The sequence below is a fragment of the Anguilla anguilla genome, chromosome 11 (genome assembly GCF_013347855.1).
Source record: "Anguilla anguilla isolate fAngAng1 chromosome 11, fAngAng1.pri, whole genome shotgun sequence".
NCBI classification, from domain to species: domain Eukaryota; kingdom Metazoa; phylum Chordata; class Actinopteri; order Anguilliformes; family Anguillidae; genus Anguilla; species Anguilla anguilla.
This window is the reverse complement of record NC_049211.1, coordinates 28990874-29015919: the sequence shown is the minus strand read 5'-3', so window position 1 is coordinate 29015919 and position 25046 is coordinate 28990874. Positions and strand designations below refer to the sequence as shown.

At 42.0% G+C, this 25046-nt stretch overlaps 1 protein-coding gene across 2 annotated transcripts in view; it reads left to right on the top strand.

Moving 5' to 3' along the window:
- The first annotated feature begins 2401 nt into the window (after positions 1-2401).
- Positions 2402-25046, top strand: part of LOC118208250 (probable phospholipid-transporting ATPase IIA) — a 59599-nt gene continuing 36954 nt past the window's right edge. Inside the window, exons 1-13 of one of the 2 annotated variants that reach the window (XM_035382739.1) lie at positions 3165-3240; positions 3840-3942; positions 5809-5953; positions 8593-8706; positions 9357-9465; positions 14357-14415; positions 17200-17251; positions 20141-20235; positions 20886-20966; positions 22437-22512; positions 22814-22890; positions 23314-23474; positions 24598-24740. In XM_035382739.1, the coding sequence (XP_035238630.1) occupies positions 3204-3240; positions 3840-3942; positions 5809-5953; positions 8593-8706; positions 9357-9465; positions 14357-14415; positions 17200-17251; positions 20141-20235; positions 20886-20966; positions 22437-22512; positions 22814-22890; positions 23314-23474; positions 24598-24740 (1252 nt within the window). In that variant the 5' untranslated portion in view covers positions 3165-3203. Of the gene's footprint in view, positions 2572-3164; positions 3241-3839; positions 3943-5808; positions 5954-8592; positions 8707-9356; positions 9466-14356; positions 14416-17199; positions 17252-20140; positions 20236-20885; positions 20967-22436; positions 22513-22813; positions 22891-23313; positions 23475-24597; positions 24741-25046 lie in introns of those variants that run through there. The other variant, XM_035382740.1, reaches the window with a different exon arrangement.

The following is a 25046-nucleotide window of genomic DNA, read 5'->3' as shown; positions in this document are numbered from 1 at the left end:
AAAGTGGTTTAATCCCACAAACCCTTTCAATTAATTTAGCTGGGAAGAATGTGCCTTACGCATAGCTATTGGCAACAGCGGGCCTAATCCAAGAACCTTCAAGTCAAACCCAGCTTGAGTCACAAAGGGGAATTAGCTTTTTTTTGTTGGCAGAAGAGTGGACACTGCTCTACATGACAAAAGGTGCCATGTGATTGGGAGGAGGGTGTCCTATCAGCTGTCTGCTCTGCAAGCGGGCATTTTGGGACCACATAGCAGGGGGGATGTGTAGGTCAAGCCCTCAGGTCAGGTGGTGCACTTCTACAATGAGAAAACTTTCTCTGCACCTGTCTGCCGTCATAGAAGAACGGCCATATTTCATGAATAACAATTCCATTTATTAGAATGCAGCCAGCATCAAGGCCATCTTACTGGCCAGATGGCAAAGGTTAACCAATGACCTTACTCATGCAAGAGGGACAGTTTGGCTGCATCCACAGTGAAAAAAGGTCAGAGAAAGTGCATCATTATGTCCCCTGCAAACACTTTCTCATACATGTTTATGGACTTGTGTTAACTTAAAGCCATCATTGAATTAAATCAGCTGTTATTACAAGAAGTATATTAGCAATAATAATAATAATAATAATACTTTAGTCATAGAGTGCCTGTTATTGCCTTTAAAAAACACATCAGTAACTGATCAAGTTAGAGAAGTCCGAGAACGTACCCTCAATAAGAAGAGTTATGCTTTTTGAGAAGTACACATCTCTACAGGGAGTTTTGAAACATAATACTCACGGGATAACATAACTAAGGACCTTTTCAGCAATAATTGAATAAAACTAGGTAATCTAATCAATCAACTGTAATGTTGTTGCTTTTCTAATACTGCCATTATTTATTATTTTCTCACTCAGTTATTATGGGATTCACAGATCATTTTCTGCCCAAACATATAATCATTCCAACTGATAACAGAAAACAACTTCTGTCAGCATTCAGTAACAGTATTTGACATGATTTCAGTAAAACATCAATGAAGTAAAATACAATGTCTATGTAAGGTCCTTCAATCAGACTGTAAATTTCAAGCAATGGTTCAACTGTGAAGACCAAGGAGTAACATACAGGTAAAGAGACAATTTAATGTTCCACAAATATATATAATATAATCTAATGCAATATATGCATATGTTTATTGTAATATTCTCATATTCTGCATCCTTAAACCATCCTGTTATGTTGCAGTTTAGTTTTACCCCTTTAAGTTTTTATGTACCTGATTAACTTCTGTTTTGAGTGAAAATTAATCTAATTTATTTTGTGAATTTTTTTTTTTCCTTTTGGGTCATGAACTTATAAGTAGTGTATTTAGCCATAGCTGTATTGTGGAATGGCTGTGTATATTTTATATACAAAGATGATGTTACAGGTCGATTAGGGTCAATAGTGTTTTATGATCACCTTTGTGAAATGGGGGAAAAAAATACTTTTGATGACTGAAAATCATTACCTCACAATTGTTATATATTTCTGTGAAAGGAAACATGTTCAGTAAACTGTTGTTACATGTTGTTTTTAGAATTTAAAAAAATGTTCTTGTAGCTATTAGTAAGACTATTTATGAATGGCCATGAAACAAATTAAACATTTTCATTGTTTTAGGATTATTTCACTGTGAGGAATAGATTTACACTGCGTGGGTCAATTTGACCTGTAACATAATGGATGTAACTATTTTTCAACTTAACACGAGGGATAAGCTGCATTTGCATATGTTAAATAGCCCCTGTAGCCTACTTTCTTCATCACTGTATCAGCACAGATCGTCCAGCTGTTATAGGCAAAACCTTTCGCAGTGTACTCCTCTGAAAAACACCTGGTTCAGTGTCATTGGCTATTATCATTCTCGACTTCGCAAGATGAATGTATTGGGCGTGAAATTCTATTGTGCATAGAATACGCAACATTTTCTTCCTCAGCATTATGCCTGTATTTTACCTCATGTTCTGAGAATATTTGAGAACTGGAGTATTATTACGTTTTTATTACACAAAGTCAATCTTATTTTTCGCGTAAATCCCATGATTGCCATATTAATAACCCGCCTCATATGTATCAATTCTTAACTTGATTTTTAAACATAAACTCTGTTACAGGTGTGACAGGAAAATGTAACCTTTTTCCATAGTGTTTATGGCGAAAGTACACATTCCAAACCCCATCGGAAAGTGTAGCTAAGTAACAACATAAAAGTATTACGAATAATTTCTAATTAATCCGTCCAAACCAAAGCAATAGCTCGTTATATAAGTACATAAATAATACATAAATAGTGTTTTTCGTTTTCAGCTTGCTACTCTCACATTTATGTCGTTGCTGATCTGACAGTGAGTACGGGGACTGATAAGGCAACCGAAAAGTCTCCGAGCTAAGCGTGTCCCTTTTAGATCACAGAGCCTCCGCCCAGCTCGGAGAACAGGCGAGAGGAATTTCAACCGCATAAACTGGGACTGCAGGAATGACGGATAATATTCCACTTCAGCCCGTCAGACACAAAAAAAGACACGACAATAAACACAAAAATGGGTAAGAACAAGAACGTTATTTTTGACATGCAGTGGGATGTCATATTCATCGTCTCTTAGTTTGTACGGTAGCTTGCTAGCTGGGGAGCTGGCTAGCTTCTGTAGCCGTCTAGTTGGGTCAGCTAACGAGAGCGCCAACGTACTTGACAACCTGAATGAATGCTTGGAGGAATAAAACGATGCCTTTATTTTGTTTTTCTTCGTATACCACTTATTTAGCTTGTCAGCAACACAGATATATGTGTATCGTGTTTACATTTTGAGTGTAGGTAACATTAGGCGACAGATACAACATAATTATAAATAGGGTTTTGAAAAATTATCTGGCTAGGTGACGTTAGCATATGAATGTTAGCTTGCTAACAATTTCTCGGGGATGGTGCAAGGCAAACAGCTTCTAGGTGGGTCCTGTAGCTAGCAATCATTAGCTAGCCTCGTTCCGGGTTTACGAGAGGTTCGAACTTTCACTACGATATCAAATATTTCTTCAATATTTACAGCTTGAATATGGGACTGTCTGTCATATTTTAAGATGTTTCATCTACATCTAGCCTAGCTAGAGTGTGCTTTGTTTAGCAGAATTTAACCACTAGCCACAGGCCTAGGATTATTCAGTGAAAGCATCAAATTTGAATGGCAAATGAGATCATCCCATACTCATCGCAGACAGGTGTGTTCGCTTTCACTGGCATCATCTTTAGCTGACTAGAGCTAACAAAAGAAGCAGTTGTTTTGGAAAAGTTGACCGATCATGTCGATTTTTACATTATATAATGCCGCAGTGTATGTTCTGTAGGGTAGCTAATTGAAAATGAACAGATGCCATATTTGTTGGATGTGGTACGATTGGTATAATCGAATATGCCCTCTAGATCTTGTATTACCTAGCTATATTGCTGACGTTCATTGAAATAGTTGTGAGCACATGTCAAGGTATGAGCTTGCGTTTTGTGGTAGCAGCTAAGCTTACGACAACACTTAATTTTATGACTTTCCTGCAATTTTCAATAACGTCATTACATCCATAACATCATTTACCAATGTAATGTGGAGAAAGGTGTCGTTAGTGTGAATATGATTAAATCTCATATTCCATGAATATCCCAGTGTTTATCACCCAGTACAGTAGTGGTCTCTGACCCTGGTCCTGGAAATACACATGATTTGGTGCTTTGTGATGTTATTCAGTCAGTTAGCTAATTTAGGCTATTGCTTAAGCAATTAGATGAACACTAACAGCTAACCTGGTTTCTTTGGTCTGATTTTAAGATGAAAACAAAAAAGTAACAGACCCTGTGGCTCTACAGAACCAGAGGTGGGGACAAGATGTCCCATTGGAAACTGTATGCACTCACACGGTGACAACTATGAGGTGAATTTTAGCATCTAATGAGGCCGTAATGTTTTTTTTTTTTTTTTTGACTGGGTATGCTTTTGTCCTTTTAGATGGACCATTACTGCTTGGACACAGAATGTACTCCATTTACAACAAGATGGAGCTTTGAATGTCTAGTTGAGTACATGCGATGAATGAAGCAGAACTGTCTTCTGTTTATTTTGATATTTTAAATTATTAGGATTTTTCACTAAAAATGGATTAAACCCCTTATTAGTTTCTCATGCGTTTAGACTAGAATTTGTTCCAGTTTGCCGTGTCAGCACAAATAGAGCTCATGGTGTTTTCACTTTTATTATGAGCGAAATCCATCTAAAATTGAATTTTGTGACTCAGTAGCATCAGCACTTGTTTAGACACTGGTAAACTGCATGCATGTGAACCACAACCAGTTTTGTGGCTTTGAAATATGGAGTCCTCTGAAGGGGACAATACAAATAAACAATAACATCTTTAAATATTGTAGGTAGACAGTATTACTTTAAGATGTATTAGTGTTTGAAAATGTTAAATGCAACACTTGTACGATGGCCTACTGGCATTATCAATGGTTCCTGTTTGTTAAGCTAAAGATCAGACAGGCCATTCATTCCTTTAGAAGCAAAAAAAGGCAGCCACAATAGAGCAGCATCTCCCTCTCTGGAATATTAAGTAGGCCTAATATCCGATTGGCTGATCTTGACCATAGTGATTGTAGCAGCGGTGGTAGCAGTATCGGCTACAATTTTCATTTATTAGGCAGACACTTCTAGAATGACTTAGCAAGTTTGGCATGGAGCATTCAATATACATCATGGTTGCGGCTGTAACAATGGCACAGAGCATCTAGAACTGCTTGTGTAGTTCTTACCAGTTGTACATAAGAGTACCATTTGTATTGCGCTTAAGTGAACGTAGGTCCTAATGGTAATCTGTAGAAGCAACATTACTTTAAGTCAAAGTGGTGTTCAGCACAGTCCTTGGTTTCAAATTTAAGCCTAACTGAAGTTATTCAAAATTTTAAATTCTTTTTAAACACTCCAGGCATGATATTGGCCAATTCTAATATTCAAATCCAAAAAGGTGTGCACTGAATGACTGTACTAGACAAGCAACCTGTTGTTGCATAACCATTGTTTTTGTCTATTTCAGTGATTGCTTAACTCAAGCAGTGGCATGTATTCCTGTATGTAAAATGAAAACTGAATGACATTCCTTGCAGGTTTTTTTTTCTTTTTTTGACAAGAACACTGTCCTCATAATTACAAAAATATATTTTAAGGATTTCTTTCGGAACGTTTCAGTCTTCAGATTCTTTTAATGTGAAGTTGTGTGGGGGGGAGGGGGGGAAGGATAGAAAGGGCAAGGTATTCCTTTGCAGAAAGCATTGTTTGTAGATGAAATTAATGCAAAGAGGCTTGTGGTCAACTCTTCATGAAACTTCACCTGCAGCTTTTGTGCTCCCCACCCAATTACTCAGCCTAGTCAAGCAAAAGGCAAACTTCCTTATTTGAGCAAGGCGTGCAAAGCTAGCAGCCGGTAGATGAGTGAATGTTTAGAGTAAGATCAATTCAGGAACTGCCGTGGAAATGTACATTTGACCTTCTCTGGCCTCCTGGAACAGAGTCATATAGGCTTATGTGGTTCCGCCAGTAGCTTCAGCACCTTCCGGTAGTTTCTAAGAACTCGTAGGATTTGTCAGACCGCTTTCCTTCTGGCTTCTCATTCCAGGCTGCAAGCCTGGCAGCACAGCTCCGAGCCATAAGCCCTTTCTCTTTTGAGTGACTGGTAAAACAGGGGATTGGGCAGCATTGGCAGGGGGTGGGCCGAGGGTATTTCTCACCATTGTGATTGGTGTTCCAGATGCTGCCCGTGGTCGAGATGCTGCGGCATGGGCGAGTTCCGGCCGCGCACGGTGTGGCTGGGCCACCCGGAGAAGCGGGAGCAGAGGTACCCGCGCAACGTCATCAACAACCAGAAGTACAACTTCTTCACCTTCCTCCCCGGGGTGAGTGACAGGTCCTCAGGCTCCACCCCACACCACCTTGGCTCTACCCCCACTCACATGGAGCACACACTACACATGGGGCTGTAGGGTAGGTTTGGGAAACAAGGTGGCGGCATGGTTAAGGAATGAGACGTTACGAGGACGTTTCAGGTTCAAATCCAGGGTGGAGTTTGTTGTTGCATTTTTCAAAGGTACATTAGGTAATGTCAATTGTGTGCAACATTTTTTGTAACAGATCATGCAGTCAGTCAAATTTAATTTATAGGGTGGATTTTATGAAGAATTGCTCACAATACGCTTCACACTATACCCTGGCCTGAACACCCACAGAGCAAGCCAGAGGTGACAGTGGCAAGGAAAAACTCCTTGGATCGCATGTAGGAAGAAGCCTAGATCCTTGGAGTTACTAGGCGCAGTAGAGGTGGGCATATCCTCTTCTGGCTGGTTTAGGGTCATACTGCTGTATGAGTGGGTTAAATCAGTGGTCCTCAATCTTATCCAGAAAGGGCCGGTGTGGGTGCAGGCTTTTGTTCCAGCTGGGTAGTTACACACCCGATTCTCCTAATCAAGGTGCTTAGCAAAGATTCCAAGGGGTTGATTAGTAGAATCAGGTGTGTTACTGCTTGGTTGGAACAAAAGCCTGCACCCACACTGGCCCTTTCTGGGTAAGACTGAGGACCCCTGGGTTAAATATTACATCTAAGTTATGTAAGCCTGTCAAAAAAAATATTGGGCAATTTATGGGCAACCCATCAAAACAGTTGCCGTGAAAAAGTATTTTCCCCCTTCCCAAGTTCCTCTATTATTGCATGTTTGTCACACAGAATGGTTTCAGGTCTTTAGAAAAGATCTGGCTGTTTATTGTCTGTTTTGTTTGTCACATAGTTTAGAAAAAACGACGGATCAAAGGACAGCCAAAGTAGCATTAGCTTTTAAAGCAGTTTTTGATACGCGTTTTATTCTCTTGAGTGATGTGAAAACATCACTTGAAGGATCCCCCAGTTGTCTCTCCTTTAAAGGAAACAATCACTGCCAGTTTCAGTGCAGAGAATGTGCTTTTTCCACTGATTTGTTTCTTGTATCCTTCTCCAAGCTGTTTTTCATATTTTTAGTATGCATCGAAATATTAAAATCAAGTGTCATTTGGTTCTCAGGCACTATCACTGGCTAGAACTCAAATAGGGCTCATTTTGAAAATCAAACCAGTGGAAGTTGAAATCACAAATGCGTATTTATTTTTGAAACCAAACAAAGATTACGAGAATTGTTTTAAATAAGTGAGAGATTCCTCGTCATAAGTCTCAGTCGCACTGAGCCTGAACAATGCCAAATGTAGCAGTGTTATTGCATTGGACTCACGTAAGCTTAACACGTGCTGTAACCTTGCACTGTGGTGGTAATGGAATTCTACAGAGGCGTAGCAAGTTGCAGTGAGTCTGTGAAATCGGTCTGTTTGTTTGCTGTGGGTGGATCTGTAAATCCCTCAGGATACGCAGTACCACGATCTGATGGCACGCAGACTCCTTTCAGAGAATAGAGGAGCATGAATCCGCTCACACAATAAAGAAATGCATGATAAAGAGGAGAACTTTAAAGCACACCGGCAGCTATCTGATTGGCTTAGGGAGACCATTGTGAGTTTGGCCTTGGTCTTATAAGTGGCTATTCCCAATTCCACACAGTCATGGTGACACATTTTTAGTCTGAGATCAAATCGCCTCTGAAAAATATACAGAGGTGGTATGTATACAAAGTAATTTTGATGAAGGGCAATCTAGATACACTGCAAAAACCAAAAAAAATAAGTCAGTCTTAAGTATTTTAATGTTATATTTAGACATAAAACATTACTTACATTTTTGCTAAATAAGTCAAAAAGATAGCCAGTGAGGTGTGCTAGTTTGACTCATTTCGAGAGGTGGGATAAGACAGTTTTCATTGATGAGCAAAAAGTAACTTAAAGCAAGCTAATGTTTTTTTTTTGCCATCTATGTATAGTGGATGTAATAGAAATCTGTGCTTTAGGGAACACTTTTATTCACTGACATGGATTTACGTGTGTCTCTTATGAGTGTCACTACTGAATACTTCTAATGTTTTTTTTAAGCTAAACGTGCATCTTAATTGAGGGGTGTTGATACCCCTGTAATTACCCTTTTAACAATAAGTAGAATTTATATAAATATATAAATATAAAGGGGCGACATAGCTCAGGAGGTAAGACCGATTGTCTGGCAGTCGGAGGGTTGCCGGTTCAAACCCCGCCCTGGGCATGTCGAAGTGTCCTTGAGCAAGACACCTAACCCCTAACTGCTCTGGCGAATGAGAGGCATCAATTGTAAAGCGCTTTGGATAAAAGCGCTATATAAATGCAGTCCATTTACCATTACCATTTACCATTTTATAAATGATTGCATATCATATTTACTCGCTGGCAGAGCTAAGCACTGCAGATCCTTTCTTTTCTCTCTGCTCAGTTACCTATTCTTTTAAACACTTTGTAAGAAGTAATGCTAACGCTAAGCCTGTCACTTTTTTGTGTTGCGAGCCTGCGAGCTGTACGCTGTCCAGAACCGTAATGGGCAGCCACTAAAGAGCAACGAAGGCCGCTAACTTGTCCTCTGCTTCCCCGTCGACAGGTGCTGTTTAACCAGTTCAAGTACTTCTTCAACTTGTACTTCCTGCTCCTGGCCTGCTCCCAGTTTGTGATGGAGCTCCGGCTGGGAGCCCTGTACACATACTGGGTTCCCTTGGTAAGAAACGCCTCGCCCTCACCTGGCCCGCTCCTCACGTTCAAGGGAACTCCAGTCAAAAGTCATCATTTAATATGCTGTTCCCCACTTTCTGTGCAAATGGGTTTAGTGTTATATCTCTTAGAATGTTTAGCAGGCCCCTGTGTCTACGGTGATGCTGCTCCCTCTTTGCTAAATAGTAACCTGTATGGCAAAAGGCAATGGTCGACTGATAGAAACTTCAGAGGAGACTTGCAAAATTAAATTAATAAGCATGTAAAAATTCATATTTGATTGAAAGGCACCTTTGATGAAATATTTATTACAAAGAAATTCAACTTTGATCGCCAGCAAAATCTATCAAGAATATTTCTGCGCCCTGTAATGTTTTAATTAAATTCACTCAGTTTTTTTTTTCCAGTTCAGTTTTTAAAAAATCATGTCACATCAGTTTCACTTTACTGTGCTAATTTTCTTGGTAGTTCGGACCAACCTTTCTGTAAATGTCTGTTTTATGCCACAGGGCATCAGTGACGGGTGCATTAGTTACAGAAGGTTATAGAACACTGTCCCTGAATTGCATTGAAATGTAACAGTCTTGATGAATTGCATTGAAATGTAACAGTGTTGATGAATTGTGCTGAAATGGTCTGTGAATGTTTATTGCCCAGGGTTTTGTCCTGATCATTACCATCATGCGCGAGGCGGTTGAAGAGATACGATGCTTTCTCCGGGACAAGGAAGTGAACTCGCAGATCTACAGCAAGCTTTCCACCCGAGGTGAGGTTTCAGCGTTTCAGAGTTTCAAAAATGAAAAGTGTATTGTTGTGCTGTATTGTGGGAACTACACAAATGCAAATTTTGTTATTTGTTACTTTCTATTATTTTTAATTTGCTCATTTATTTTTGTGTTTTCTTTTTTGTTTTTCTGTTTTTGGCTTTTGGACATGCTGTTTCACCTTAGTGATGTAGAATGTCATAAATTTAATTTTAGGGAAAGCTGAATTCTATATTCCAGATACTGTTTACACAGAAAGCCAATGGGCAGAAGGTCTCATAATACACAGGATAATCATAAAGTCCTTTGAAAGTCAATCAGCAGAAATAATATTGAGCTACTGTTTCTCATTAGTACAGTTAACACAACATGCTTTATCGCTGTCTGTCGATTTTTACTTTGTTTTGATTCTGGCTTTGATTCAGTTCCTCAGTTCAAACCAGATGAAACTGTATAGTCATATGAAACTTATAGTCATATGAAACTATATGCTTTATTCTTTTATACTGTTTATATTAATGAGGTCTAAGGCAAGGCACAACAATGAGGCCCAGGGACTCTGCATGATTTATTTTCCATCTGGCCCAGTAAATCATGCATCACCGGTGGCCCGGTGTGCTAGTAAAAAGAAAAAATTATGATTTAAAATTTTAACAAAAAATTATAATTACATTTTATACTCTCCTTATCTAAATTTCTGGGAGCATATGCAATCAAAACAGTGTCACTGTACAACCTTGATAATTAATTATTGCCTGAATGCTGGCACGGAGAACAAAGGGTAGGTTAAACTTATCCACAACTTTAAGCAATCTGTAGCTACGGGGAAATGCTGTCCATTTTTGTGATGTAATGGCCTTCAAACCAATAAGTGTTCTCAAGCTGTTTTCGTTTTTGCCCCACTAAAACAGCTTGAGAACACTTATTGGTTTAAAGGGAGTTTTTATGCTTCCTGTGTTTCAGGCGAAAAACTCTTTTGATGCTGTGCATGTAACGTATTGTTTCTGCGCAAATAAATACAATGGCTCATTTAATGTGTCAGGTAATGTGCATATACAGAATGTGACATTCTGAAAACATATTCCCTTTGATGGAGAAAATTCAGTGGCCACTCGGACCACCAGTGCTGCCGTTCTGGCGGCCACTTTGTAACTTTTGGTGGCCCCGGGCCCCGGGCCTCCGGGCCATGCTTACTGTCGATCCTTGTAAGGGGGATTTTTTGGTTCTTCTGCATTTTCAAATGTTTTTCCACTGAAGTGTGTTTGGTAATTGTGTTTAATGGCACAATATAACTTAACTTTCTGTGAAACTTGATTGGTCTTTGGGAACTAGGACAGTACGCAAAACCACGGTTAACGCTATGGGTGTACATAGTGCTATTAAAGCGTGTGGGTCCCCCAGATATGGCTTCCCTGTTTCATCACCCTAGGCTTTGTCCACCCAGAGCGCTAGTTGAAATAAGTTGTAAATGCATCCAGTCACAGAAATTTGATATCGTGATTTATCTAGTAATTTAATGTCTAGTTTTTCAAAACATCAATGACAGTGATATAGTTCTGATTTTGTATTAAACAAGCCAAAAGCAAACACATTTTCCAGCATATTCTGAAATAGAAATATGTGAGATACAGAAAGAGAAAGGTATGAAATGACCACTATTGATCTATTTTATACATTATCTTAACAACATGCGTTAAGGGTGTTTCATTTCCTTTTTCCTGTTGTGCGTCTTAAAGGCAAAGTTGTCAGTGCTTATCAGAGGCAACTATAATTTGAACTTAATGGTATTAAAACATAAATACAGTAAAACAGAAAACGTACAGAATTTGTGACATCCCATCCAAATTATTACTCCAGTGGTTATTTCCTGTGGGCCAGTAACTTTTCAAAATTAAGTGGCCCAGCGGGCCATTAAAAATATGGTTTATCGCCGAGCCTTCTAGGGCTTGCAGTTTTTCAATACATAATTTACAACAGCTAAACATATTTAACCTTAATATTTAAACATATTTTACTGACAAAAGGCCAATTTGGTTTGATGGATACCGTTTCACCTGGAGCCAGCCTTTAAGGTGGGGCTTGCCAGCGAAGAGTGAGCAGTGGGCGGAGTCACAACCGTGGCAGGGGCTCCAGGAAGGGGGGGGGGGGGGGGGGGGGGGACAGGGTGGTATTTTGCTTAATTTGAAGCAGGAACGTAGAAGTGCACAATGCGAAGTGTAGAAATGTGCTGCCAGCAGTAAAAAAACAAAAAAACTTTTGACCTCTTGTGGTTTCCATCAGTTTTCCCTCCTTTGAACTGGCAGCTTGCTTTGCGCGTAAACGCAGCTCCTTGGAGGCCCTCGTTAATGGGAATCCCTGGCCTAGTGAGGAGAGGATAGTTCTCTGGCCAAGGCAGTCCAGGGGGGCAGGAGACTGTCCTCTTCAGGTCTCCATTGGGTGTAGGATAGATAATACAAATGAATATGTCACTGTTTTATTGATTGCCATGATGGGCTTGTCTTTAACTTCAGGTGAGGAATTTAAGTACAGGGGTTTTGTTCCCTCCCTTGCGATATAAAATGTTTTAGAACTTGTTTTTGTTTCATTTTGGTAACAGGAAGTGGAAATGCTGTGAAGATAGGGCATTATCACTGAAATGTGTTACTGAAAGAGGAAGGAGCATTGCGCCTGAATGAAAATGTGCCTTCTGGGACATGGTTTGCGGTTGTTGGGGGAATATTCTACCCCAAAATCTAGATGTCATGATTTTCTACTGACAATGACTGTTATCAGTCCATCTAGATGCTTTTACCTCGCCAGCGCCTCTAAAAAGGCATGTAAACTGGATACAGTGGCTATGAAGAAAACTAGTTTGCATTTGGAAAATATCATTAAATGTATTGTAGACGTATCGTTGAGTATACCGTTTTTTGGCCATTGATTCCATATTCAGTGTTTGGATAAAATCTATCATTGTAAAGTGGAAAATTAGTATTGAAAAATAATCTTAATAAATTAAGAGCTCTCAGTTTAAGTAAAAAATTGTGAAATTAGGTTTTTTGGGAGAAATTTTCCCTTTCTTATTCTGTTAGGCTTAAATGTTTTTTGCGTATGATTTTACTTTACTTTACTTAACCACAAAAAGGTATCCATTGGATTAGCAACAAGACTTAATTGACGTTAATTGTAGAACTCTTTAACCCTTTGAAGAGTAGGTTTTTTTGAAATGTTTTTTTCAAAATTCTAAGTTCAGTGTTCTAGAACTAATCTGCGGTAGCGACTGTTACATCAGCATTAGAATGTTCACTCAAGAACATTCTATTCACATATTTGTGATCTTACACCGTAAAGGGTTAAAGTAATAGGTTGTCCCATGGGACAGATGGGAAAAACAAAGCCTGTCGAGAGTTATGTTCCCATCAAAGTAAATATGTAATAAAACTGCTTTGAGTCGGAGTCAAATGCACCCCAGCCCGCGGTTTGTTTACATTACCTCCAGCTCACGGAATTTGACCTCAGGAGTCGCGGCCCAGAGAAAAAATTTTGGAAATCATTGCGAGGCTGACGAAAGCAGGGCTGTGCCGCAGGGCTGGTAAATTACATCAGTCGGAGTGGGGCTCGCTCCTCAGCTGTTCGCTTCACAAAGCAGGACTACTGTCTCTCTCACTGTGTACACGTGCCCTGCACTAGACGTCAGCACTTATCAGACGCTCTTACTGAGAATGATTTACACAGATTTCAGTTTTACATCCAGTGCAATTATACAGCTGGATATTTTTTTAGTGAAGCAATTCAGGTTAACTGCCTTGCTCAAGGGTCCAACTACAGCACGCCAACCGGGGGATCGTTACAAGTTCGCAAACCATTATACTGCACCGCTGCCCCTGTGCGTTACAGTTTGACGACATCTGGCTCCATTATAGTGTTTTTTTTGTGAAACAGCAGTCATCCATGTGCCCGGAGATATTAACAAGGCTTAATTCCTTACATATGCAAAAAGCCAGAGGTCACTGCAGAGGTCAAAGGTCAGCACCCTGCTCCAAACAAGGTTGCTGGTTCATTCTGAATGGGCTCGCAAGAATTTTTCTGAGCTCTTCCTGCAACCCCCATCTTTTGGAATCTTCTGGAAGAAATGGCTGCCCAGAGCTCAATGAGGATTTAGAGTAGGGAGAGAGAGAATTCCAAAAGACAACAAGTTTTGGAGGAGGTGCTAGGCAGTTCCCAGTGAAAGGGCCCACTCTGGTGAAACGTTTGCCCATTGGCTATCACCATGAGAACTGGGTGGGGGGGGAGGCAATGGTGAGCTGAGTTTTGGCAGTGATGTGGGGTTCACAGTCCTGACACCCTAAACCACAGATCCATGCTCCATTTTGGCCTTATGAAAGAATGCATGTTCCCTGCTGGAATTTCCACTTTGTTGAACATCTTTATTATTATTTTTTTTAATGTCTGAGGGACAAAGAAAAAAGCATGTTAATTAAGTCTCTTTGAAGGTCACCTGTGGCCATTCTGTGAAAGATTCTCATTACTTTACCATGTAATTATCATTTGACATGTGAATGTTTTTGGAGCTTGAAATTAATTTCAAGCTCGAGTTAGAATCTGAGAAATTATCCCTTGAGATCAGTTTAGTTCGACATGTCAAACAAACAACAAGGCCGCATGCCTTTAATGGTGAATAAAATAAGTTTATAGTATACCCTGATTTGCCTTTTCCACTCAGTCTTTGTGTGTTCCCATGATTTTGCATTGCTTTCATTTAGTTTTGAAGACCTCAGGAAATTCCTGTTTGTGATACACTGCTATTGATTGTGTTCTGGTGATTTAAGATGCAATGCTAACTTTATTTATTTGAATTGCTTTATGTTTTCAGTGCTGCCTCAACTGATTGTCTTTTTGTGTCCTTCCTTGCAGGAACCGTGAAAGTGAAGAGCAGTGGAATTCAAGTGGGAGACCTTATCATTGTGGAAAAGGTTTGTCGCTCTAACTGCTTATTTCTCAACCGCGGCACACATCATCTGAGGAGGTGCTCGGAGTTCCAGAATCTTCTGGCTGTTCAGAAGAGCCCCAAGGCTGCAGCGAGACCTGGGAGTTTGAGTGCAGCTTTCAGAAAGCATACTGATACATACATTTCACTGCGAGATATTCTTTAAAAAGAATTTACAATATCTTAAAGCAGCAGGGTTTCCTGTTTGCCTGTATAATACAAAGTTTTGCAATACAGTATTATTTAGCCAGACAATATGTTTTATTTACGTGTATTATATCATTCTTTCCATAAGAATGATATAATATATTCCATAAGAGTAGCCCTCGATGTTCGTGTCTTTTGTGATGGGTACAGTTGCCCACGGACGGGTGACATGGCCCATGGTGATTCATCGAGCTCTCGCACCCATGTTGGGATTCTGCCACTTCTGTTGTTGCTGTCTGTACCTCTCGCCTTTCATTGGAGGCCTTTTAGCTTCGGCCCTGCAGAGGAGAGCTGCCTCTGCCGCCCAGACCTCTGTAATGTGGGTCAGCACGTTAGCACGTCCTGCGTAAACGCATTCGCTAGAAAGCCACGTGGTTGCTGTACGACGTTTTGTGTCACGCTAGAGAGGCATTTGAAAGCGGTGTTGGTTTGTATTGGGATGTCTCCCCTTTCTTTAAAGGAGACCGGACAGTTTGCCTTCCTTTTGTTTTTTTCGCTTCTTTGCTTTATTCAAAAATGGGGAAAGCAGAGAGGGTTACAGACAGGGACGGGATCACCCCGCTAACAGTGCCAGGGCAGGGGATTGAACCCCCAACCACGCGGGGGATTCAGAGATTTGGCTTGAGAGTTTGTCACCCTATGGATTGCGCCATATCTCGCCTATCTTAGTCTGCCTCTTGAAAATGACTCATTTTATGAATAAATAATAACGTGTCACCTTAAAAACCCCTAAGAAAGCATGCGGTCAAAAGCGATTATTGCACTGCTCATATTTTCCAATGACGTGCATTTCACATAATCACACAGCAAAATGCCTGTTCTCTTTTTCCTGTTGCTATTGTTGGTGCTGTACAGCACACGGCAACTCCTCACAAATTGATCCGTATCTCTGAAGCGATTCAGCACACGACTATGACGATTGCTGCACTTTTATAAAAACAGCCTTTTTCTTCCTTTACAGTACACACAACTCTGAGGGCAATCTAAATTTCATGGTGTAAAGTACCGTACAGTTCAAAGCAGTATAAAGGTCATATGATTCATCTGTAGGGAAGATGACGTCTTCTCTTATATTTTTCATGCACATCAGAAGATATTCTACGCTTGTACATGTAGTTGTTGCACTATTGTTGTGTCCGTGCTTATGAAGCCCTTGTAAACATTTTGTGAAAACGGAAATGAAACGAGAAGCAGTGTCACGAGCAGGAGAAGCAGTGGTACGCTTGTTTCTTTGTGCCGTGGTCATTGATAACTTCAGTATCAGCATTTTGATTGCACACATGTATGTGTGTGTATTTTTGTGTATGTACATGCGTTTGTGTTTTTGTGGCTGTGTGTATACATGCATGTTTATATGTAGGGCTGTGTGCATGTATGGGTGTGTGTATTTGTGTGTTGGGGGGTGGGGGGGTGACCTTTGTTGACAGTGACACAGCGCTGTTTAGAATTACCTGTCAGTCATTGTGAAATGCCCTAAGCCTCCGCACAGCACTGGGCTCTTTATCTGCTGTTTGGCTGTTGGTAATCCCCCATAATTCCTCTCTGGCATGTCTCGCTTTTGTTCAGCTGTTACCGTCATCCTGCCCGTCCGGGGGGCAGGGGGGTCTCAGCAAAGTGTCGTGTAATGTGAGCAGGGTCCTGGAGCCTGCCTTACTGATGGCCCCCCTGGTCGCCGAGGACACCGTGTTCAGAAAGACACGGCTCTCACAGGAACGAGGAAACCCACACCAGAGAAATGTCACCGCAAAAAATGTGCAGAGGTTTCTTCTGACTACTGTTTCCAAGGCCCATCCCCTCTCCGCCCCTCACAGCGAGAAGCTGATAAACACCACCGCTGTGAACATGTGGGGCCTCCTTAATTCTCCAAGCCATTGCTAAATTTGTGCCCATAAAATAATTATGACATTTGATGTACCTAACTTGTGTGGAGAACCTGTCTGAACTTGCCTTGAGTTTTGACACAATCTGTGGTTTTTCCAAAAGATTGTTGTGGGGGGAAAAAAGGTGGAATTGTGAAATTTCCGCAGGTTACTTTTAAAATATTTAGGACTTTGTGTGGAGCGGGCCTGGCCCCTGGGAGAGACCCCACTTGCATACATGGCGCAGTGCGCTGGCCTTTCCTTTGCAGACGTCAGTACGGCGTTTCAGGCTGAAGGGCTCAGCCCTGCCGGGGGCAATCGAACGCGAGCCAGGTCAGGGGCGGGTTCTGAACTCCGCGAGACGCGGCCCAGTTTAAAAACATCTTCCCGCCAGGCCCGTCTGACCCGAACCGCCGCGGGGTTAGCTCCGAAGCGCGGGTCACGCCCGGGGCGCGCCCCAGCGAGGGTCTCGTTTTGGTAACCAGCCGGCTTGTTTTACAGGAGAGCTTATTGTTTTGACTGGCCCGGCGCAGGCAATGGGGCAGATAAAGGCCAGGCTGGAGTCATACAGTCAAACCCAGGAAACACGCCCTGGCCCCGGGCCCCCGGGCCCCACAAACCGAGCCTGACCTCTCTCTCTCTCTCTCTCTCTCTCTCCCTGTCTCCCTCTCTCCCTCTCTCTCTCTCTCCTCTCCTCTTTGCAGAACCAGCGCGTTCCCGCCGACATGATCTTCCTACGCACCTCGGAACGAAACGGTGACTACCTGCAGTTCATTTTTCTCTTCCGGAATTCTCAAATACCAGATTGCGGTGGGGGGGCCACGTATTCCATAAATACGTCAAATCTGAACAGGGATGAAGGGATTCTCCTAGCAGTTGCGTCAGAACGCATTCCGCTGTTTCCGTGTCTTCGAATGCATGCCGATCGAGATGGAAAAGGTTGGGGGGGGGGGGGTGCAAGCAAAGGCACTTTGGTTAAGCCATTAACCGTGTGGATGAATCATTCCGCAGCTTCACTCTACCCCTGATTTCTCTTCAAACACTGAGGCTGGTGCCATACCCCCCCACCCCCCCCAACTCAGACCATATATAAAATAGACATGCAAAAACCAAGTAACGATCCAAACAGCAAAAGTCTAAACAAATACTAAACAAATACAAGGTCAGATCAGGACGGATGGATGGGTTATGGGGTAATATGAATAAACAAATACAGAAAAAACAAGCAAGGCGTCGTCTGATCGCGCGAAACCCACTAAACCATATATCGACTGCGTTTGCATACAAAGCATTTCTGGGGTCTGTAGGTTCAGTTTACAGTAATTTGGTTGACCAAGAATAATCTGGGCAGGGTGGAAATGTGAGCCAGTGTGTCTTTAAAGGGGGGAAACATCGCTGAAATTACGGGAAGGGGAGGTTGTTATTAGCCCCCACATATGGAGGCCATTAGTCCTTAGGAGGGGCCTAGGGGGGGGCAGAGGAAACCGCGCCCCCACAGCCTGATTGGCTCCCGGGAGCCTGACTCTGCAGATCGGGGGGCTGGGTCCACGGGTTGTACCTGAAGGCTGGAGATCAGTGGCTCTTTAACACACCCCATATTGGAGCATGTCTAAATCACAGTGTCAGTACATCTCAAAGACATGTAAGAACACCTACATATAAGGACTGCAATATGAGCAAGGTGTACATGACACAGAAGGTTTATTTTCTCTAAAATGTTTAAAATCCATGATACTTTAATGAATTGGAGATAAAATTTCATATTTTATTCACGCATTATATATAATACTTTGTATTGAAATATTAGGAGATTATTATTTAAAAAGGGGAAGTATTTTCGACATTTTGCTGAGGACCCTGGGACCCCGCAGTTTTGGAACCGCTCCTGTTAGGAATCGTGCTCAGACCGGGTCACTCGCGGTCGGGGGATTGGGCCCGCTGCCCACCGCTGCGTTTGCGTAGGAGAACCGCGAGCAGGGCGTGTCGCTCCGGGCTGGGTTTGCCCGCTCGCCAGGCTGGCCTGCCGATCCAAGAGCAGCAGCGTGCTCTTCCGCATCCTCTTCACCCCGGATCTGAGCTGGCGCTCGCTTGGAACCCCTTCCTGCGTGGAAACGGGTGTAGCTGAGAGAGTGGAGGGGAACATGTCAAGCATGCAGGTTTCAGTAAATAACACCTGACAAGAAGAATAAAGACAATTTCACCATTATAAACATCATCATAAATCAATTCTACCTATCTAGGCCAATTAGTGTTATGTTTAATCTTTTAAATGGACACACTTTGATTGTGTGTTACCCGGTTTTGCAAAATACCTATATATTATATATTAAGCGCAGACAATGCACATTCCTCCCAAATAAAGACGACTGCAAGACAGCACATTGAGGCATCCTGGGCAGCATTGCCCCCTGGTGGTGTCTGTGGGCTTGTGCAGGAGAGATGAGGATACCAGAGGCTTACTGGGTCAGAGCAGGGTCACTGAAACAGAGCCAAGATGGACTGCAGTTAATCCATGGTTTGCATCTGGGCTGGAGCTAAGCGGCTCCACTTTGTTTGCAAGGCTAAATTACTTCCATTTTGGCTCCAGTTAGTGGATGTTTCAAGATCTGTTTGCCTTTACTCTATTTTAAGAGTTAGTGTGGCAGATTTTATAGTTCCTTTTGCGTAAGCCACTGGTTTAGCCTAGATTTACCAGAGGAAGTCAGTTCAATTCTACCCAAATAATGAGTTCAGCATTGTTTTTCATGAATGCTTTTCCCCCATTTTCTGCCCAGTTTGGAATGCCCATTCGTATTTATGAGCGCTCATTGCTGCAACTTCCGCTGTTGATTTGGGAGAAGGCGGACTAGCGTCTCCTCTCCTCCAGAGCATGCAGTGGCCACCGCTGCTGCTTCTGACACTGCAGTTTACCAGTCAGGCCGCGCATGGGCATGAGTCGGAGGAAGTAGTAATAATAGCAATAATAGTCACAGAGGATTTCCCTCATACCCAGCATAATTTCACAAAGCATCTATTGTGCGTTCCCTGTGGGGCTGCCGGTCACAGTTGGCCCTGTCACGATTTTGATTCACACTGCAAAAACAAACAAAAAAGTCAATCTCAACAAGCATTTTAGTCTTATATTTAGACTTAAAAATCGTATTTCTATTATTTTTAGCTAAATAAGGTGATTGCCAATATTGCCAATGAGGTCAGACAGCTTGACTCATTTCAAGATTTGCTAGTGCGGTAAAAAGAAATTTCACGTGTAAAGCAAATGGTAACTTAACAAGCTAATATTTTCCAAGATTTGAAGTCTCATTGCAAGGCTAAAACACTTAAGACAGACTTTATTTTTTTACAGTGCAATACCAGTCCTTGAGGCTAATCTATGCATTAGAACAGTGACTTCACAGTATGAACCACCTATCAGTCCCAGCTCAGTACTGTTAACAGTTGAGGCTGAACAATATACATTAAGAGCCTTAGTGTAATACTTTGCCAAGAATGACTTGCACTCGTATACGAGTGCTGATTGGCTACTGGAGTGTGTACTATTCTGATTGGTTGCTCTGTGCGGTGTAGCGGAGGTGTATTCTGGTCTCTGGCCTGTCTCTCCTCTCTGCAATGTGTGACATGTTCGTTGACGCCCCCTCTCCCCGGCAGGGTCCTGCTTCCTGCGGACCGACCAGCTGGACGGAGAGACGGACTGGAAGCTACGCCTGCCCGTGGCCTGCACCCAGAGACTGCCCACCGCCGGGGTGAGTTGCCCGGCTGTGAGCCTACCGCACTGAAGGCCGGAACAGTGAGGGAACAGCCAATCACAGTCAAGCATTCGGGTTTCCTGCACCCTTTACCCTGCTCATGTTTTTGTATGACAGTGATCATTATTTAGTACACTGCCATTTCAGTGCAGAAATGTTTACACCATGTTAGAAATGCCTCCAAATCTTTCAAGGATTTTATCTCTCTCCCTCCCTCCTACTCTCTCTCTTTCCCTCCCTTCTTCCCTCCCTCCCTCTCTCTCTCACTCTCACTCACGTACACACACACACACACACACACACACACACTATGGCTATAATGTTATAATGAGGCCTTGATTGCAGTTCATTTCCTGAATTGTCTGAATTATAAGTTTATTTACCTGATGGGTAAATATCACTAATGTACTGTTAATATCAGGGTTTGGTGTCAGTTATATTTCAGTTTAGGAGATTAAACTCATGAATACATGACATTCAGATCACAAATTTTAAAACGCACCATGTTCCATGAAGATTTTTCAGGTAGTTGCATCTTAATTAATTTCCTCTATTGACTGAATTGTGAGCACTTGTAGTCCTGGAGCTTGGGGCTGAACGTTTGCCAGTTTTGACCTTCTGTCACTGTGCGTTGCCATGGGATACAGGACCTCCTCCAGATCCGATCGTTTGTGTACGCTGAGGAGCCGAACATCGACATCCACAACTTCATCGGGACTTTCACCAGGGTGAGCATGGCGTCGTGGTTCGGGGTCACGGTGTCCGGCAAATGTGCCAAAAGCAACAGTTACTTATAGTGAAAAAACATTCAAAAATACAGCTAGACAACAGTGGGGGAAAAAACAACCTTCTGAAACTTTTTGAAGTTTCTAGTGGTCACTGTTGCACTTTATTGTGATACCGCCATAATTGTTTTGGTGAGCCATTTTTCAGAAAGTTGAAAGGTTTTAAAAATAGCACTGTAATACCACATTTTCTGGGAAGAGATGTTGGTATTTTTATTTCTAACCATGCTGCTTAAATCCTAGCTATTTTAAAATCATTGTTTTAGCATTTTTATTATTGTTCTTCCCCATGTGGGGACAGTCACCACAGAACCTGTTTTCCCCTAAAGTTCATCTTTTGAAAATAGAGTTTGGCATATAATAATGTTATATGTAGTATATAATAAAGTCTAGAAACGCACACATACTTAAAAGTGAGCGTGATGTTGGATTTCATTTCACCTCTCAATTGTTTTGCTGTGATGTATAATCGGTGTATAACTGTCTAAGTGGAAAGTACTGTCTGTGAAAATTCTGGGATCTTTGTGATTGGAGTTCTTTGACAGGAGCAGACAGTTGAAATTAGTTTGTCGAGATCTTGCTGCCGTGGAGTACTGAAGGTTGTAAGTCCAGTGTCTATTCAGAAAAATCAGTGCAGCCCGATGGCTTTTGCCCTTAAGTTCTATCACAAAGTTATTTGGTGTGTATTCTTTTATTTTTATTTTTAAAACATTTCTCATTACTTTCCGTAACCACTGATCAAAAAAAAAAAAAACTTGAACAGTTAAGTCTCAGTTAAGGATGTCAGTGTTAAATCTTTTACTGTCTTAGTCTCTACTTTTAATGTGTTTTATTGATGAATGAATGAATGAATGAATTTATTTTTTAAGAACAGGAATGAATAGGAACACCGATTGTGAAAAATAGCATCAAACTGTCATTGTTGACTTTTAGAAATTCCAGACATCTTTTTACAACATACACGTGGAGTACTTTGTTCTTTTAAAAACATTTTGAGTACTATTCTCTTACTGAAGTCTTGGGACCAATCTCCTTAATATTCCACTGGAATACAAAAATAACATAGCCTGGATACCCATTCAATGAGCACGGCATGATTTAGTTAAAACGTGCGCTATAGAAATAGAAAAATATGCACTTTTGATTCAAGGATTATAAGCTGCATTTTCTCTTTGTTTCTTAAACCATTGGGGACGAACTATGTTTGTGCTTGAGCCTATAAGCTTAGGCCTACTGAGCTAAAAAGGCTAATCAGATTACTTTGAACGTTTAACAGCTCACCACCTTCTCAAATTTATAGTTGTATAAATGTAAAAAAAATAAATAAATAAAGTAAAGTTTAAATAAGTTGAGGGCTGTTCGCTGCCGGAGTTTCTTTAGTAACGGAAGACGTGCGCTTTGTTCTGCCTCCAGGAGGATGGAGACCCTCCGGTGAACGAGAGCCTGAGCATCGAGAACACCCTGTGGGCCAGCACCGTCATCGCGTCCGGTAAGGAAGGCCCCGGAACACGCCCTCCCGTCACCAGCAGAGCCCTCTCCAGCTGCATTTTCTAACAACCACAGATTCTTCTGGAACACAGTTAAAGTCTGATATGCATTGATTTCACTCACTTAATTTATTACAGTAATTACATTTAAGCTTCTTCTGGTATTCTATTTCCTTTGAAACGTGGCTCCGAGGTCGGTGAACATTTTGGGCTGTTAAAGGGGAACGGGGGTTGGCCTCATCTCGTGGCCACACCCATTTCTCTGTGATGCACTGACTGGGTTCTCTCTCGCTCTTCCTGCAGGCACCGTGATCGGGGTGGTGATTTACACTGGCAAGGAGCTCCGCAGCGTGATGAACACGTCCAACCCAAAGCACAAGGCACGTTCCGAACGGCAGCCATTTTGATTTGTGTGCTGGGACATCAGTAGCCATACTTCCATCAACTTCAGTGGCTCCCTTTGCAGAAATGCATAATAATCATGATTAAGAGTGTAATGTATGATACAAATATACTTTTTAACAGCTAATTTAGTCTCGCTTTGAAGTGGAGCGATTTGTTCATAAGGTACATTCATGGTGACATAGCTGATCGTTGACTGTAGAGTTAAGTAATCAAAGGTTTAGTGATGTAGTACATGATTAGACAAAAATTGACTTGATGTGTCATAAGTAATGCAATGGATCATACACTGCAGAGTTATATTAACTTCTTCCTCACGGCCTCACGACTGACTTTTGTGCAGACATTTTGTAAATGTTAATAAATGTGGTCACTTCCTTTCCTGGGCGGGATCACTACAGGTGGGGCTCTTTGACCTGGAAGTGAACTGCCTGACGAAGATCCTGTTCGGGGCGCTGGTGGTGGTGTCCCTGGTCATGGTGGCCCTGCAGCACTTCGCTGGCCGTTGGTACCTCCAGATCTTCCGCTTCCTCCTCCTCTTTTCCAACATCGTTCCCATCAGGTGAGCCCCCAAACCCCCAGTCCCCCTCGCCATTCAGAGTCTGTCTGTCTGTGTGCTTCTGCAGTAGCCTTGACAGCAGATTTATGAGTGTGGACTTTGACCCCGGAGGCCCCAGTGGGTGGTCGCCCCCTGGGGCCAGTCGAAACAAGGGCATTTGTAGCCTCCGCTCGCTATTGTTTACCGCCATGTCTCCCCCAATGAACCGCCATGACATTTATTTACCTCTCCTTGGAGTATTCCAGAGATTAAATATTTAGCGGCGCGGTTGAGATTTCCTGTGATTGACAGACAGGGTTTAAGGAGTTCCATGGATATGCGGTATTTTGTGTAAGAGCAGACCCTGTGTTGCTTGACCGATTTTTCGTCCTTCTATTTATTTACTTTTTCCCCATTTTCCCGTCTGTGACTAAGTAAGTGACTTTAAAAATCTGCCCTTGTTACAAAATGTGTTTTAAAAAAGGGAAAAGAAAATAAAGTGAAGTACAGTATGTGGAATATGGCCTAACTATTTCAGCCAGGTAGTGCCTGTTACCGCCAGCTTGTAAATGTCGCCTCCGCTATTAACACCATGGTTGTTATTATCATGCATAGCACTTTTATTATGGTATTCTCTGCATGAACTGGCATGTGTTTTTTTATTATTTGTTATAAATTGAGCAAACAATAAAATGTACGCTATAACATAGAGGAATTTCATTTTTTTTTTTAAACAGTTAATTGTTAATATAAATAGAATGTTTATGACCAGAATGTCTCATAACATGCCTAAACGCAACAGATGTGTTATTTCTGTGAGGCTTGGTATTACATGGAGTAATTACATTGATTAACATGCAAACACTTAAAGGTGTCACTTGGCCAATATCTGTGGCCATGGCCGCTCTAGTATTCAATAAATCGTATTGATTGTCAGTCATGCATGGCTTTTCTTTCAGCTCTTAGCATCACTGTGCTCTGGAGATTTTTATTAATGTTCAGAGGGTGCCAGTGAGCTCTGAAAAACAGAAGTCGGCTAAATCCTTTCTTCCCCGTCCATTGAACATTTTTAGCGTGTTCTTTTAAAACAGCCAGTCCCCGCCCACATCCCGCCTCCTGACTCCGCCCCTCTGCCCTGTTTGCCCAGCTTGCGTGTGAACCTGGATATGGGAAAGATGGTGTTCAGCTGGATGATCCGGCGGGACTCCAAGATTCCCGGGACCGTGGTCCGGGCCAGCACCATTCCCGAGCAGCTGGGCCGGATCTCCTACCTCCTGACCGACAAGACGGGTGAGTCGGCCGGGTGACCCGGGGCCAACGCCACTGGCAGAAACGCCAGGGCGTCACAGCTGTGTCTGTGAAGCTCTCCTCCAGTGTATCTTGTCCTTTCTCCCTCTACAAATTGTTTGGCCTGTTTGCCAAAAACCTAAAAACTATGAAGCAAGTTGCAGCACTGTAATCAGTGCAAGCCAGGGTTGCCACCTGGCCAAAACCAGACAGATGTTCAGAAGTGCTATTCTGTATTTTGTTTGACAGTTTTTGTCATTTTGTGGCAAACGTTGTTTACAATACTATGACTTATATTTTATAGAATAT